This window comes from Rhineura floridana, chromosome 5 (assembly GCF_030035675.1).
Source record: "Rhineura floridana isolate rRhiFlo1 chromosome 5, rRhiFlo1.hap2, whole genome shotgun sequence".
NCBI classification, from domain to species: domain Eukaryota; kingdom Metazoa; phylum Chordata; class Lepidosauria; order Squamata; family Rhineuridae; genus Rhineura; species Rhineura floridana.
Window position 1 is genome coordinate 73,130,240 of NC_084484.1, and position 12,710 is coordinate 73,142,949.

Here is a 12,710-nt window from a genome sequence, read left to right on the forward strand (position 1 = left end):
GATCTAGTACAGCTCAATGTGTTCCTCCCGGGGCTCTGTGTGCAATGAGGTGGGAGTGTCCCAAGAACAATGAGATGTTAACATCTGAGTCCATACAAAGTGCCTTTCTGTCACCACTGAAACTGGGCTTCGAGGCTAGGCCTGAACCCTGGCCCCTTGGACCTGAAGCCCTGAGCGCGAAACGGCGGGCTGGAGGCAGGTGGTGGGCCACCGGCAGGTGCAGACTCGGCAGCAGCTGCCGCCTTCCCAGTTGTCAGGGCTCGCGTCCGCGAGGCGTCATCCCTCCGTCCCTCCCCTGCAAGGAAGTTAGTTGCTCGTGCCGCGTTGAGGGGCTGCGTCCCGCTTTCCCACGCCACGCGCAACGCAGGCCTCTGCGCAGACGCGGAGGCGCGCTTCCTTCCTTCGCGTACCTGACGCCTTAGCCTCGTTGGTTGGACTAACTGGCGCGCGCGTGCGTAAGCCACTCAGGCGGCAGCAGTTGTTCTGATATCGATGGTGCCTCCGCTGGGAGATGCTGCACGCCCAGCTCCCGGCTGGAGGGGGATAGGAGCAGCTGCCGCTGCCGCTGCCTTCGTCGCCAACTCGTTCCTAGGCAAGGATTGCTGCTGGTGCTGGAAGAGAACAGCCATGCGTCGCCTTCTTCCTGGCATGGAGCTGCTCCTGGAGTGAGCGAGCGAGGGAGGGAGGAAGGCAGAGCTGAGGCGGCTGCATGGATGGATGTGTTTAGCTTTGTCAAGATTGCCAAGCTTTCCGGGTAGGTGCCGCTTCTTCCCCCTCTTCATCGGGTCTTTCTTAGGTTTTCTGGAATTGCTACTACAGCTGCTGCCGCGCCTCTGTCGGTCTCTTCTCTCTTGTCAGTTTCTGATGACGGGCTGTTGGGTGATGGAGAAACGGAAGGGAGTGAGAGAGGTGAGCCTGCGAAGTTCCTTGGCCCTCCGGCTGAGGTCTTGGCTTTGCAGACTGAGGGAGCCCCCTTCCTCCCCACTCTCCTCTCCGCCTGCCCGCCGCATCTCCTCTGGGCTCCTGTCGTGAAGCCGGCGGCTGCCTGTGTCATCGTCAGATGGATCTTGTTAGGAGTAGGGTCTCGGGGGCTCAGATAGGCGCCAGCATTGCTTTCAGAACTCTTTGGCTGTGGATTCCCTCCCATGAACTTGCCTGAGCCCCAGATGCAGGTTCCTTTGGGGCAGCTTCTTAGCTTCTGGACGATGCCCCCTCCCCCCAAAAAACCACTGGTAGGGTGACCCTTAGTGGAGAAAGCTCCCCCAGCCCTAGTTCTGATGCCATTGACTCCAGGCTGGATGGGAAGGGAGAGTCGGTCAACATTCTTCTAGAAAGCATTCTATTGTTTTTACAAATCCTGATTGTTCAGCTCCAAACCCAGTCTGGTCAGCTTGGTTACTGAAGAATGGTGGCTCTCCTTATTATCAAGCTGACTTTCATGTATTATATTCTCTCTGTGCTATATGGAATCGGAAATAGATCACTTTGCATGCTAAGAGTATTTTTAGAGAGGATGTGAAATAATTCCCAAGACTTTCAGTTCTGCCTTTCATTGCCACCAGCTGATGTGCTGATTGTGTTCCCCTTTAGCATAACATGTGAAAAGGCATCTTTCCAGAATATGAATTTATATGTCTGAGATTTCCCCCCCATGCACAGAATATCTATTTTCTTTTCTTAGTAGTAACAATATGCTCATCTCTTGTTGTAGAAAGGAATCCTCTTTAGAGAAAAGTTAGGCCTCAGGCTACAGATACATGAATGCACAAACAGGTTGAGACTATGGAAAGCCATTTCACCATGGTTAAAAAACAACACAAGGCTTTCTCGGAAGAAACTGTTATGGACAACCATAGGCATTCTCAAAGACATGGTATGAAAGTGGTCCAGGTTTTATGATTTTTGGCAAAGATGACCTTTCTAAAGAATCTATTTTAGATTGCAACACACACCTAGCTACTGGTTAATCTGCCATATTTACCACCAGCCTTTAGCCATTTCAGTGATTGTGGCTGAACTGGACTATAGTACAAGAAGAAAACTTTTGTGGCAGAAATACAACACAGATATGTTATTTCAGGGTCTTACAGGTTTTGTACCTGTCAAATTGACAAATGGTTCCTTTATAGTACAGCGCATACTAAGGTGGAAAATGCCACAGGTGTATCTGTGGTAAAAGAACAAACCTTTTTCTTTATTTTATTCCCATTTTCCAAATACGTCTGCCCAAAGATATCACTATTACATCTTCATGAAAAAAGGCTTAACAGTTTAGCTATGATATTAACTAACCCATTGGAGAAGCTACTTTAATACACTGTGAATGTCCTTCTGAGGGTAAGGTAATGCATTGGGTTTTAATCTATAACTCTCTTGTGATGGATAATAACACCCACCTTGTCATTTCACTGTTTGGCTTGCAAAGTTGCCTCACGTTATTAAAGGACGTGATCTGTGACCTTTTGATATTGGATTGTATCTGTTTTATGTTTCCAGAGTCTTAAGTGATCATTATTACAGTTTTCATGTATATAATGAAATGCCTGACCTTGCCCCCAAGACTTGCCTGCTCTAACACTGTACTGATAGAAATGGATTAGGCAAAAACTGTAGGTATGTAAAAGGGATCCTAAAATGCACCTGGCATTGCTTTTTGAATATGTAGGATATTTTAAGATCATCAAATTGATGATAGTTAATATTGTATTAATCTATATTTGAGTAATGGGGAGCCATTGACTAGAAGCAACTGAATGAAAATCTAGAAAAGGAGGAGAGAACTTGGGGAGAGGGACCAAAGGAATTATGATAAGGTGGGGGCAGCCGAGGCCTGAGTGAAGGGGAGGAGATGAGGTAGTGGAGGGGGCCAAAAAAGCATGAAGGAAGCAAAAGGGTTATGAGAGGAGGACTTGAAAGGAAGAGAAGAGGTGGGGCAAAGCCCATAGGTAGTATGAATTGAGTCTTGCACTTGCTTGCCAGTTCAGGGATAGTCCTCTTTTTTTATAGCCATGTTTCCATAACAGATATTTTCACAGTTTGGTGGGCATTTTGCTAGTTATTCCTTGTTCATATTTTAAATTCTATGCATATTTATTTTGAAGTAAATTTTACGGCAAACAGTGGGATATATGCTCGGCGCCAGGTTAAGACTTGCCTCTTTGCTATGGCGTTTTAATATGTAACTCGTTTTAGTTTTAAATTTTGTTGTAATTGTTTTTGATTTCTTGTTTTATATATGTTTATGCTGTATTTATTATGAGATCTGAGATGTTTTGTATTTTTATATTCTGTTGTTCACCGCCCAGAGAGCTAATGCTAGTCGGGCGGTATATAATCTAATAAAATAAATAAATAAAATAAATAAGCATGCATATGGCTACAACATTAGTTGGTTTTCAGGTTTGTATGAATGTTCAGATGTGTGACTGATCTCACACAATGCAGTGTCACCCTTTACATACATACTTTGGAGTAATTGTGTAGATCTAGAATAGGATTGTGGTGTCTGTAAGGCACCCCCCCCCAGTTTTCTGTGTATGAAACAACTTTAATAATAGAAAGCTGATGTGAATTATTCTTTAGGTCGAATGACCACATCAAGTGATAACTGCCTTGTTGTAGTATTGGCATTTGAAAGAGAGCCTTGCGATGGGCGGTATAAAAATTGAATAAAATAAAATAAATATATCAGCTAACATTGATGGAGTCTTCTTCAAACACAAGCAATATCCATCAATTAGGAGGAAAACATCTTTATGAATTGGTCATGTAGATCTTACATAAAAATGTAAATGTACTGCCTTCAAGTCAATTCCGACTTATGGCGACCCTAAGAATAGGGTTTCATGAGACCGAGAGGCAGTGACCGGCCCAAGGTCACCCAGTGAGCTTCATGGCTATGTGGGGATTCAAATCATGGTCTTCCAGGTCATAGTCCAACACCTTAACCACTACACCAAAATTCCTCTTTTGCCTAAAGATGATTTGTTTTATTAAGTGGTCTTTGGTGTGGACTACAAGGTTGCTTCTGACATGCATTCTAATTCCAATTTCTTGAACTCAAATCAGTTGATTTCAATGAGACTTATGTCAAAGTAAGTTTGTTTAGAACTGCAGCATTAGTTCCTGAATCTTTAGGATAGTTGATCAGAAATCTTGCCCGGGGTAGTTTTATACCATTTTATGATTGTAAAATGGAAGGAAATTTTCTATAACATGTTATGATGAAGGATTGGAATACATTTATCTTTGCACAACATTGCACAACATAGGATGCTGCCTTATACTGAGTCAAATCATTGGTCTATCCAGCGCAAAACTGCAGTAGCATTCCATGGTTTCAGACCAGATGCTTTCCCAGTTCTCACCAGAGAAGTCAGGGATCAAACCTGCGACCTTCTGCATGCAAAGCAAGTGCCCTGCCACTGAGCTATGGTTCGGCATAATAAATAAATATAAATATACATGCACACACATATGAGATAATATTTTAAGTAAGTAAAACTTTTCCGATTTGTTATGTGCCTTCAAGTCGATTACGACTTATAGCGACGCTATGAATCAGTGACCTCCAATAGCATCTGTCATGAACCACCCTGTTTAGATCTTGTAAGTTCAGGTCTGTGGCTTCCTTTATGGAATCAATCCATCTCTTGTTTGGTCTTCCTCTTTTTCTACTCCCTTCTGTTTTTCCCAGCATTATTGTCTTTTGTAGTGAATCCTGTCTTCTCATTATGTGTCCAAAGTATGATAACCTCAGTTTCATCATTTCCCCCCATTCAATAATTGAGCGTATTTTATTTTTATACATTATGGAGTTACATATTTTCTTTTGAGAGAACACAATACTCTTAGAAAAGAAAATCAAAGGCAACCTGCTGGTGAATGGGATCTAGAGGTATCCACATTGATGTAAATTATTTATTACAGGGAGTGAAGTAAAGATCAGATGGCATCTGATCTTTCTGGAAGCAGGAGTGGCTCTAGGTGAACCCCTTCACTCATTCAGTTGTTTTGAAAACCTTTATTCAGACACAATTATATGTTTGACATAATACAGCTTTGCAAGTACAACAGAAATTGATTGTCAGTTGGTTGCCCATACTTAATTAATGCTTAATTAATGGCACAGCAGTCGCTCAAAAAGAAGAAACATATTTTCCATTTTACTAGTTTCCCCAGGTAACTAGTGAAGTGACTGTTTACAAACTGCATCTCTCTATAAATGTGAATTAGGGAAATTGTGATGAAAGATGCATTATATGTATAATTGGGGCCATTCCTGGGGGGGGTTCAGCACCTGAGGAAGATGACACTGTGTGCCTCCTATTGCCTTCATCTTCATCCTGCCTCTGCCACCCTTCACCAGGAATAGATGGCATACCGACAGAGCTGCTACAAGCAACTAAGACTGAATCTGTCCAAATTTTGACAAAACTCTGTCAACAAATATGTAAAACTAAACAATGGCCCACAGACTGGAAGTGTTCCATATACATCCCAATTCCAAAGAAAAGGGATCCCAGGGAATGCAGTAATTACTGAACTGTTGCCTTAATATCCCATGCAAGTAAAGTAATGCTCAAGATTCTACAACAAAGGCTCTTACCATATAAGGAACGAGAAATGCCAGACATGGCACAGTCATTAACCAAAATGGAGACAATAGTCAAGAAATCAGAAAAAGGCTAGGACTGGGGAGGGCAGTTGTGAGAGAACTAGAAAAGGTTTTAAAATGCAAAGATGTATCATTGAACACTAAAGTCAGGATCACTCAGACCATGGTATTCCTGATCTCTATGTACGGATGTGAAAGTTGGACAGTGAAAAAAGTGGATAAGAGAAAAATCAACTCATTTGAAATGTGGTGTTGGAGGAGAGCTTTGTGGATACCATGGACTGCGAAAAAGACAAATAATTGAGTGATATGTATGTATGTATGTACTGCCTTCAAGTCGATTCTGACTTATGGCTACCCTAGAAGAAATTAAACCAGAGCTATCACTGGAAGCTAAAATGATGAAACGGGGGTTATATTGGACACATCCTGAGAAGACCTGATTCACTAGAAAAGACAATAATGACTGGGAAAACAGAAGGGAGTAGAAAAAGAGGAAGGCCAAACAAGAGATGGGTTGATTGCATAAAGGAAGCTACAGACCTGAACTTATAAGATCAGGGTGGTTCACGACAGATGTTCTTGGAGGTCGCTGATTCATAGGGTCGCCATAAATTGTAATCAACTTGAAGGCACATAACAACAACAACAACAAAGTACTCCATAGGTAACGACATAAAACTACCCAAATACATTCTCCATCATGAATCATGGGTTAAAGGTGGTGACCAATCATGATTTTTTACAGCTACATGACTTAAAGCCATCCAAGTTGGTGGTCATCAGTGCTCTTGTGGGACCGAATTCCATAGTTTAACTATGCGCTATGTCCTCTTATCTGTTCTGACTCTTCCAACATTCTCTTTATTTGGGAGTCCACGAGTTCTAGTGTTATATGAGAGGGAGAAAAACTTCTCTCTATCCACTTTCTCCGTGCCATGCATAATTTTATACATGTCTATCATGTCACTTCTTACTCACTTTTTCTCCAAACTAAAGAGACCCAAATGCTGCAAGCTCTCTTCATAGGGGAATTGCTCCATCCCCTTGATCATTCTGGATGACCTTTTCTGAACCTTTTCCAACTCTGCAGTATTCTTTTTGAGGTGAGGCAATCTGCTTTTTGAATGAGACAAACTATCAGGAAGAAAATAGGATTCTAATCATGAATGATGTATGCTGTTTTTACAGACCTCTGCAGAATTATTGAGTATCTAGTCTATCAGATAAGAAGGAAGATAAGGAAAATGCTAGAATAAGATTTTTTTAAACTTGTAGTAGTAATGAGAATTCTGTATTTTAATGATTTCTTTGCTACCTTGGTAGGCAATCGTATGTGTATTTATTCAAAAGTAAACTCCATTGAGTTTAGTGGGGCTTACGCCCAAGAAAGTGCACACAAGATTGTGTCTTGAAGTTATAATCCTGTAAGATTATATGTGGGAGAAAACTCCACAGAATTCAGTGGGGCTTATTTCTGAGATGTTATGGGTTGTGCTGGGTTTATCAGTCTCCAATTTCCAAAGAAACTATTTGTGTATTACTTATTTTTATAGTTGAAGATGTGTACTAGAATGTTCAACAGTGAACCTTTGCATATGTAGCATAATATTCTAAGTGTTACCTTACTGATTTACCTTTTATGTTTTGCTTTTGAAAGATGGTGAGGATGTACCTTTGGATTAATTGCGTTTATCAAAGTTGGGGTGGTAAAACTTTTGTATTAAAAATATTTTTTTTTAATGTAAAAAAGAAAGACCGTCTCCCATATTATGGAACTTCTTTTCCACAGAAGTGAGGATGGCTTCAACTGTGCAGATCTTTAAGTGAGATTTAGAAAATTATTTGTGTTGGGCCTCTTTTTCCTTGTTTAGTCCTTTATTTTATGAGCATAAATTAAAGAACTGCTTTAGAATGTGTAATTTTTTAGCCACTAGAATCTATACTGATACTTTACTTTTAACAGGTCTGTATTTTTTTGGACTACCATTTTAATTGCTAGGTTTGTTTTGTTTTTATTATAAGGAAGCCATCTTATATGGGTGATGCCTGAAAATGTGACCTTTAAATAAGTTTATAAATCAGTAAATAAAACGTAGCCTACAACAGCTATGTTGTTTAGCCTTCTTTAATTTCAGTGTGCCACTGTCATACATTAGCTGAGAACAGCAGGTCTTTTCTAATACTGAAAGGGGACATACTTCACCAGTGACTTTAAACTGACTGGAATTTTACTGCCAACTTTGTGTGCTGCACAGATTCAAGGATGATATGAGAGCATCTAAACCTAGTCTGGCTGTTATGACATGTTAGATAAAGAGCAAAAAGTGTTGCATAGGTTTTGCTAGATTTTATTCAGTGCAGATACTGTACATACCATAAAAGAGCTTGGTTCTATTTGGGATCAATTTGTTCTGCACTTATTGTTAAATTGACCAAGAAGATTTTAGTGCTAAGGGTGCTTTTCATTGCCTCTAACATGGAGGCACTTTGAAGGTAGGTTTTCTTACTTTATGTCATTTTTAGTTGTTATGATATCCCAGCCAATTGTAATTTAAGCTTTAGCCTGAAATTATAAGTGGATTGTAGATATTCTCAGGTCTGCTGGAAAGAATTGATGTTCTATTGCATTCTCAACAATTTTCTCAAAAAAGGATTACTGCACATCACAATTTAGCATCTGAGTGATAAAAGAGACAACAGAGTGGATACATGGATTAGCTGGTGTCTCTGTAAAGATCCATTCTTTATTCTTTTAGCAGATGTTATGTATTAAATGAAGGATCAAATATGAAAAAGGATGAAAGAAAGGACTTTCCTAATGGGCTACTCTGAAAAATAAGTTTCTTTTGGATATGTTTGTGTAGGATGAGGGACATGTTTCCTTAAACAGCCTTTCTTATCTGTAATTCTCTTGGAGTAAAATGGTGAACTACTAAAAATAGATTCTATGTTACTCTGTAATGCACTACAGCAAAAGTGTCCCTCTGGCACTTTATCCAATTTATGGTGGCATAAGTTTTTGTGCAGTTGGGCCACAAAATGGTGCAGGAAGCCTTATTCTCTGTTATGTATAATGTCACATTCTCTGTTGTGTATGTATGTGTATAATGTCACGTTTATAGAGAGAAAATCTGTTAACACGTGGGATCGTTAAGTTAAATGCGAAGAGTGCAGCTCTTGACATGTATGTACACAGCTCAAATGTATGCAATATAAGCACAGTGACCATGCAGAAAAGCAGTAACTGCCTGGCTAGAACCTAAACTGAGGATCTCTACTTCTAAGACGAATTGGGAAGGGAAATTGCTTGCAGGTAGATCCTATGCAAGGTTTCTTAGAAATAAGTCCCACTGAGTGCGTTTAGGAGTATATATCATAATGGATACATTATAAAATATGCAAACTATTCCTTAAGGAAACCTTTGTAAATGCTTTAATGTTAAATTATATGTAATCCAGTCTGAGTCTTGTTCTGCTTTAGAAGACATCTGAGATAAACATAAGTAACAACACAGTTCTAACCATGTCTACTCAGAAGTGTGTTCTATGAATTCAGTGGGGTTTACACCCAGGTAAATGGGATTAGGATTGAAACCTAATAGTTGGATAAATTCTAAAAATTTAATGGATTATCATCAAAATTTATTTTTAAATGACAGGTTGAGGATTTAGGGCCAGCTGGAGAGCACCAGTGAGCTGCTTGGGCTCATCTAAGGGTTTGTGGCAGTTCAGCAGAATCTTTTCTCTTTTTTCTTTTTATTAGCCAACCCATAAGTCATACGGCAAGCTTGACAACTTTTTTAAAAAAATGCCATGGGATAGAGAAAGGGAGGATATTGTTGGTTTTGCTCTTTGAGGGACCTGAGCTATCTGAAAACTGTTATGTCATACATACTCTGATGATTGCACATGCTTATGTTTTTAGTTTCTTTGTTTTGTTTTTGGTATTGTTCTTGTTGTTCTGCATGAAAAAAATCTGTGTAAAGATTATCAAATGCAATTAAAAATGTTATATAAAAAAAGTCCTTTCAGTTCATGAAACTAGTCCCATAGTTCTTAGGCAACTGTCTGTAGTTTTTCAGGGTATACAAGAGAGAGTACTCTTTGGGTGTGTTCAGACATAAAGCTATGGTTTAGCAGTAAGTGAACTAGTCTCTGGTTCATGAGCAACCCCCGTTCCTGTCCTCCTTCAGCATGTCTGTTGGTTCAGTTATCAACTAACGATGGTTTGTCACTGGTTTCTGATACTGGCCTCCTTGGTTGTCTGGGAGTGCTCCTTTATCTAGATTTGCTTCTGGATATTCAGGTGGCTGCTGCTTTTGTACAGCTGTAGCTGGGTGCCAGCTGCTTCCTTTCCTGAAAAAAACCAAACCAAAACGGATCTGGCTGTAGTTGCACATAGCTTGATTATATTCAGATTTGATTATTGCAATGCACTTTACATGAAGTTGTCCTTAAAATGTATTTTCATACTTCAACTAGTGTGCAACATGTGGCAACCAGAATCCTGGCCTAGATTCACTTCATAGACCATATTACTCCAGCATTAATTCTGACTTCTGATTAGTTTCTAGGCTGATTTGTAGGTATCAGTGATTATAAAGTCCTAAGCAGTTTAGGCCCTGGTTATTTTAAGGACCATCTACTCCCACATGAATCTACCTGTCCTTTATAACTGTTGTCAATAACTTTATAACTGTTATAAATAAATAAATCAGAAGCCTTGCAACATGGACTTCAAGCCTGCTGGGTTGGCTGTGCTACTGAGTTCTCCGTGGGGAACTCAGTAGCTCAGCCAATCCGTGCAGAAAGCAGAGGCTGAAATCATCACCAGTCATCTGATGGGTGGCTGGTGAGTGTAAGACTTGTTAGGCTTGGCTTTTCCTTTTGTAGTGGGGCTTGTTGGGCTACAAAGGAAAATGTCACCTGGTGTCAGATGATTGGTGGGTGGGCAGGACCCTTCCTATCTATCAAAGTGACCTTCCAGGGTGGAGCAACTCAGGATCTGGCCCAGTGGCATGATCCAGTTCACATGGATGGTCAAGATGTTCCCATTTCTCTAGGATTTTGGATTGTTTTAACTTATCTTTGTTGCTGCTACAAATGGCTTACTGTAGCTTTGGTTTTTAACTCTTGAGTTCTTTTGTGTTTTGTTGGGTATTATTATGATTTTATTGTATTTTTTGTGTGTATTTGTATTTATTTTTAATCTATGTTGTAATCCATCCTGGGAGATCTCGTAGCTGAAAGACAGCATATAAAACTTTTAACAAAATGTAGTTTAATGCAGATTCAGTCAATTAATAGATTAAACTCATATTATAAATCTATTAACGTATATTTAATTCTATAGGCCCAGTTTTAAATGTTTTCTCAAGTGCAGAAGATGTAAGATTTTAAAAAAAGTAAATATAATGTTTATTGAAAGTAGATGTGCATTTTCACAATCTGCAGAGGAAAAGGCAGAAATGTAGAAAGATGAGAAAAGCCATATGCAGGTGGCCTTGAGGCAGTCCTGTTCTTTTGGAATAATGTGGCTGCTTGAGTTACAGTGTGTAATTAATTTTAAGGAAAAGACTAGACTGAAGAAATGTTACTAATCAGTAAACCAGCTGCATGCAAAATAGAAGCAAATTCACCTTTGCTACTGAGTTGGGTTAAGAGCTGGGTTAGCAGTACAGTTTAACTGTCAAAACTACATCTATTCAACCTTTGACAATCAATACAATCCTCTCCAGACACTTTGAACTGGAAAGGTAAGTCCACTGTATTAAGTGCATTAATTAACTGGATTCATAATATTCATATATTATGTTTACTCATACAATATTATACAGCCACGAGAGTGGCTATATACTATAGTCAGCGGGGATTTTTCACATTCCGCAATGTTAAATGGAAAATATCCCCCCATGCCATTCTGAGGCTTCCCATAAGCTCATTTCAAAACAAAACCTTACAAAACTTATAGTTCTGAACTCAGAAACGCTTGCTTAACAACCCTCTCAATTTTCATGGCGATACACAAAACAGTCAGAATCGAGAGTTCAAAGACTAAAAAGAGAGAAAAAAACTCAGAGCCCTTTTGGACTTTTTTCTGCGAGTTCTCATAATCTGTTGAAATTCATTAAAAATCAGCCATGTTCACAGAGTACCTGTAATCCTAATACTGACCTTGCCCCATACTCTGACCTTCATCTACTGCAGTTTAAAAGTTTAAAAAATGCCTGGCTGATTTTTAATTAATGTAAGAAATTTTGGCTGGAAGCCTATTATAACGCGGGGCATGCTCAGTAAGGACCAACTGTCAGTTGGTCTCACAGCTGCTGGACTTGGCTAATAAGAGGGCCACACCCACACCAGACTTGATTTCACTTGAGACAGTCATGGCTTCCTTCAAAGAATCCTGGGAAGTGTAGATTGTGAAGGGTGCTGAGAGGAGACTCCTATTCCCCTGAGAGAATGGTTAACAGTCAGCCACTCTGATTGAAGGTCTGTGAGAGGAACAGGGCGTCTCCTAGCAACTCTCAGCACCCTTCACTAACTACACTTCCCAGGATTCTTTGAGAGAAGCCATGATTGGCTTTGAGCCATGGCTTTGAGAGAAGCCATGATAAATTCTTTTAAATTGTTTTTAAAAGATGTGTTTTTAAATTTATATATTTGTTTTTAATGTTTTTCGTGATTGTAAACCGCCCAGAGAGCTTCGGCTATGGGGCAGTATATAAATACACTAAATAAATAGATAAATAAATAATGATTGTCCAAAGTGTAATAAAGACCTGGTGTGGATGTGGCCAGAGACAGCTTTGTTTTGAATTTGGGTGGGAGGTAGGGTTGCCAGGTTCAGGGCCTGAGACTGATCCTGTATCTTTAGGAGAAGAGAAAGTCAGCCAAGTGCAGGTGTTCTTGCAACAATGTAATGGGAAAAACCACAAGGTAGAATTCTCCCTTCCCCCTGCCCAACTTTGAAAGATACGGAAGACGTCTTGGTTGCCAGGCCCAGCCTGGTCAGTTTTACCTATCCTAATCATGATTGCATAAGAGTATATCCAATTCAACTCAATCATACAAATGATCAGATCTGCCT

General features: G+C 39.9%; 1 protein-coding gene across 5 annotated transcripts in view; it reads left to right on the top strand.

Annotated features, from left to right (window-relative positions):
• Nucleotides 1–337: 337 nt before the first annotated feature.
• FRMPD4 (FERM and PDZ domain containing 4) overlaps nt 338–12,710 on the top strand; it is a 404,750-nt gene continuing 392,377 nt past the window's right edge. For all 5 annotated transcript variants that reach the window (XM_061627118.1, XM_061627112.1, XM_061627111.1 and 2 more), the window contains exon 1: nt 338–754. In XM_061627118.1, the coding sequence (XP_061483102.1) occupies nt 714–754 (41 nt within the window). In that variant the 5' untranslated portion in view covers nt 338–713. The remainder of the gene's footprint in view (nt 755–12,710) is intronic.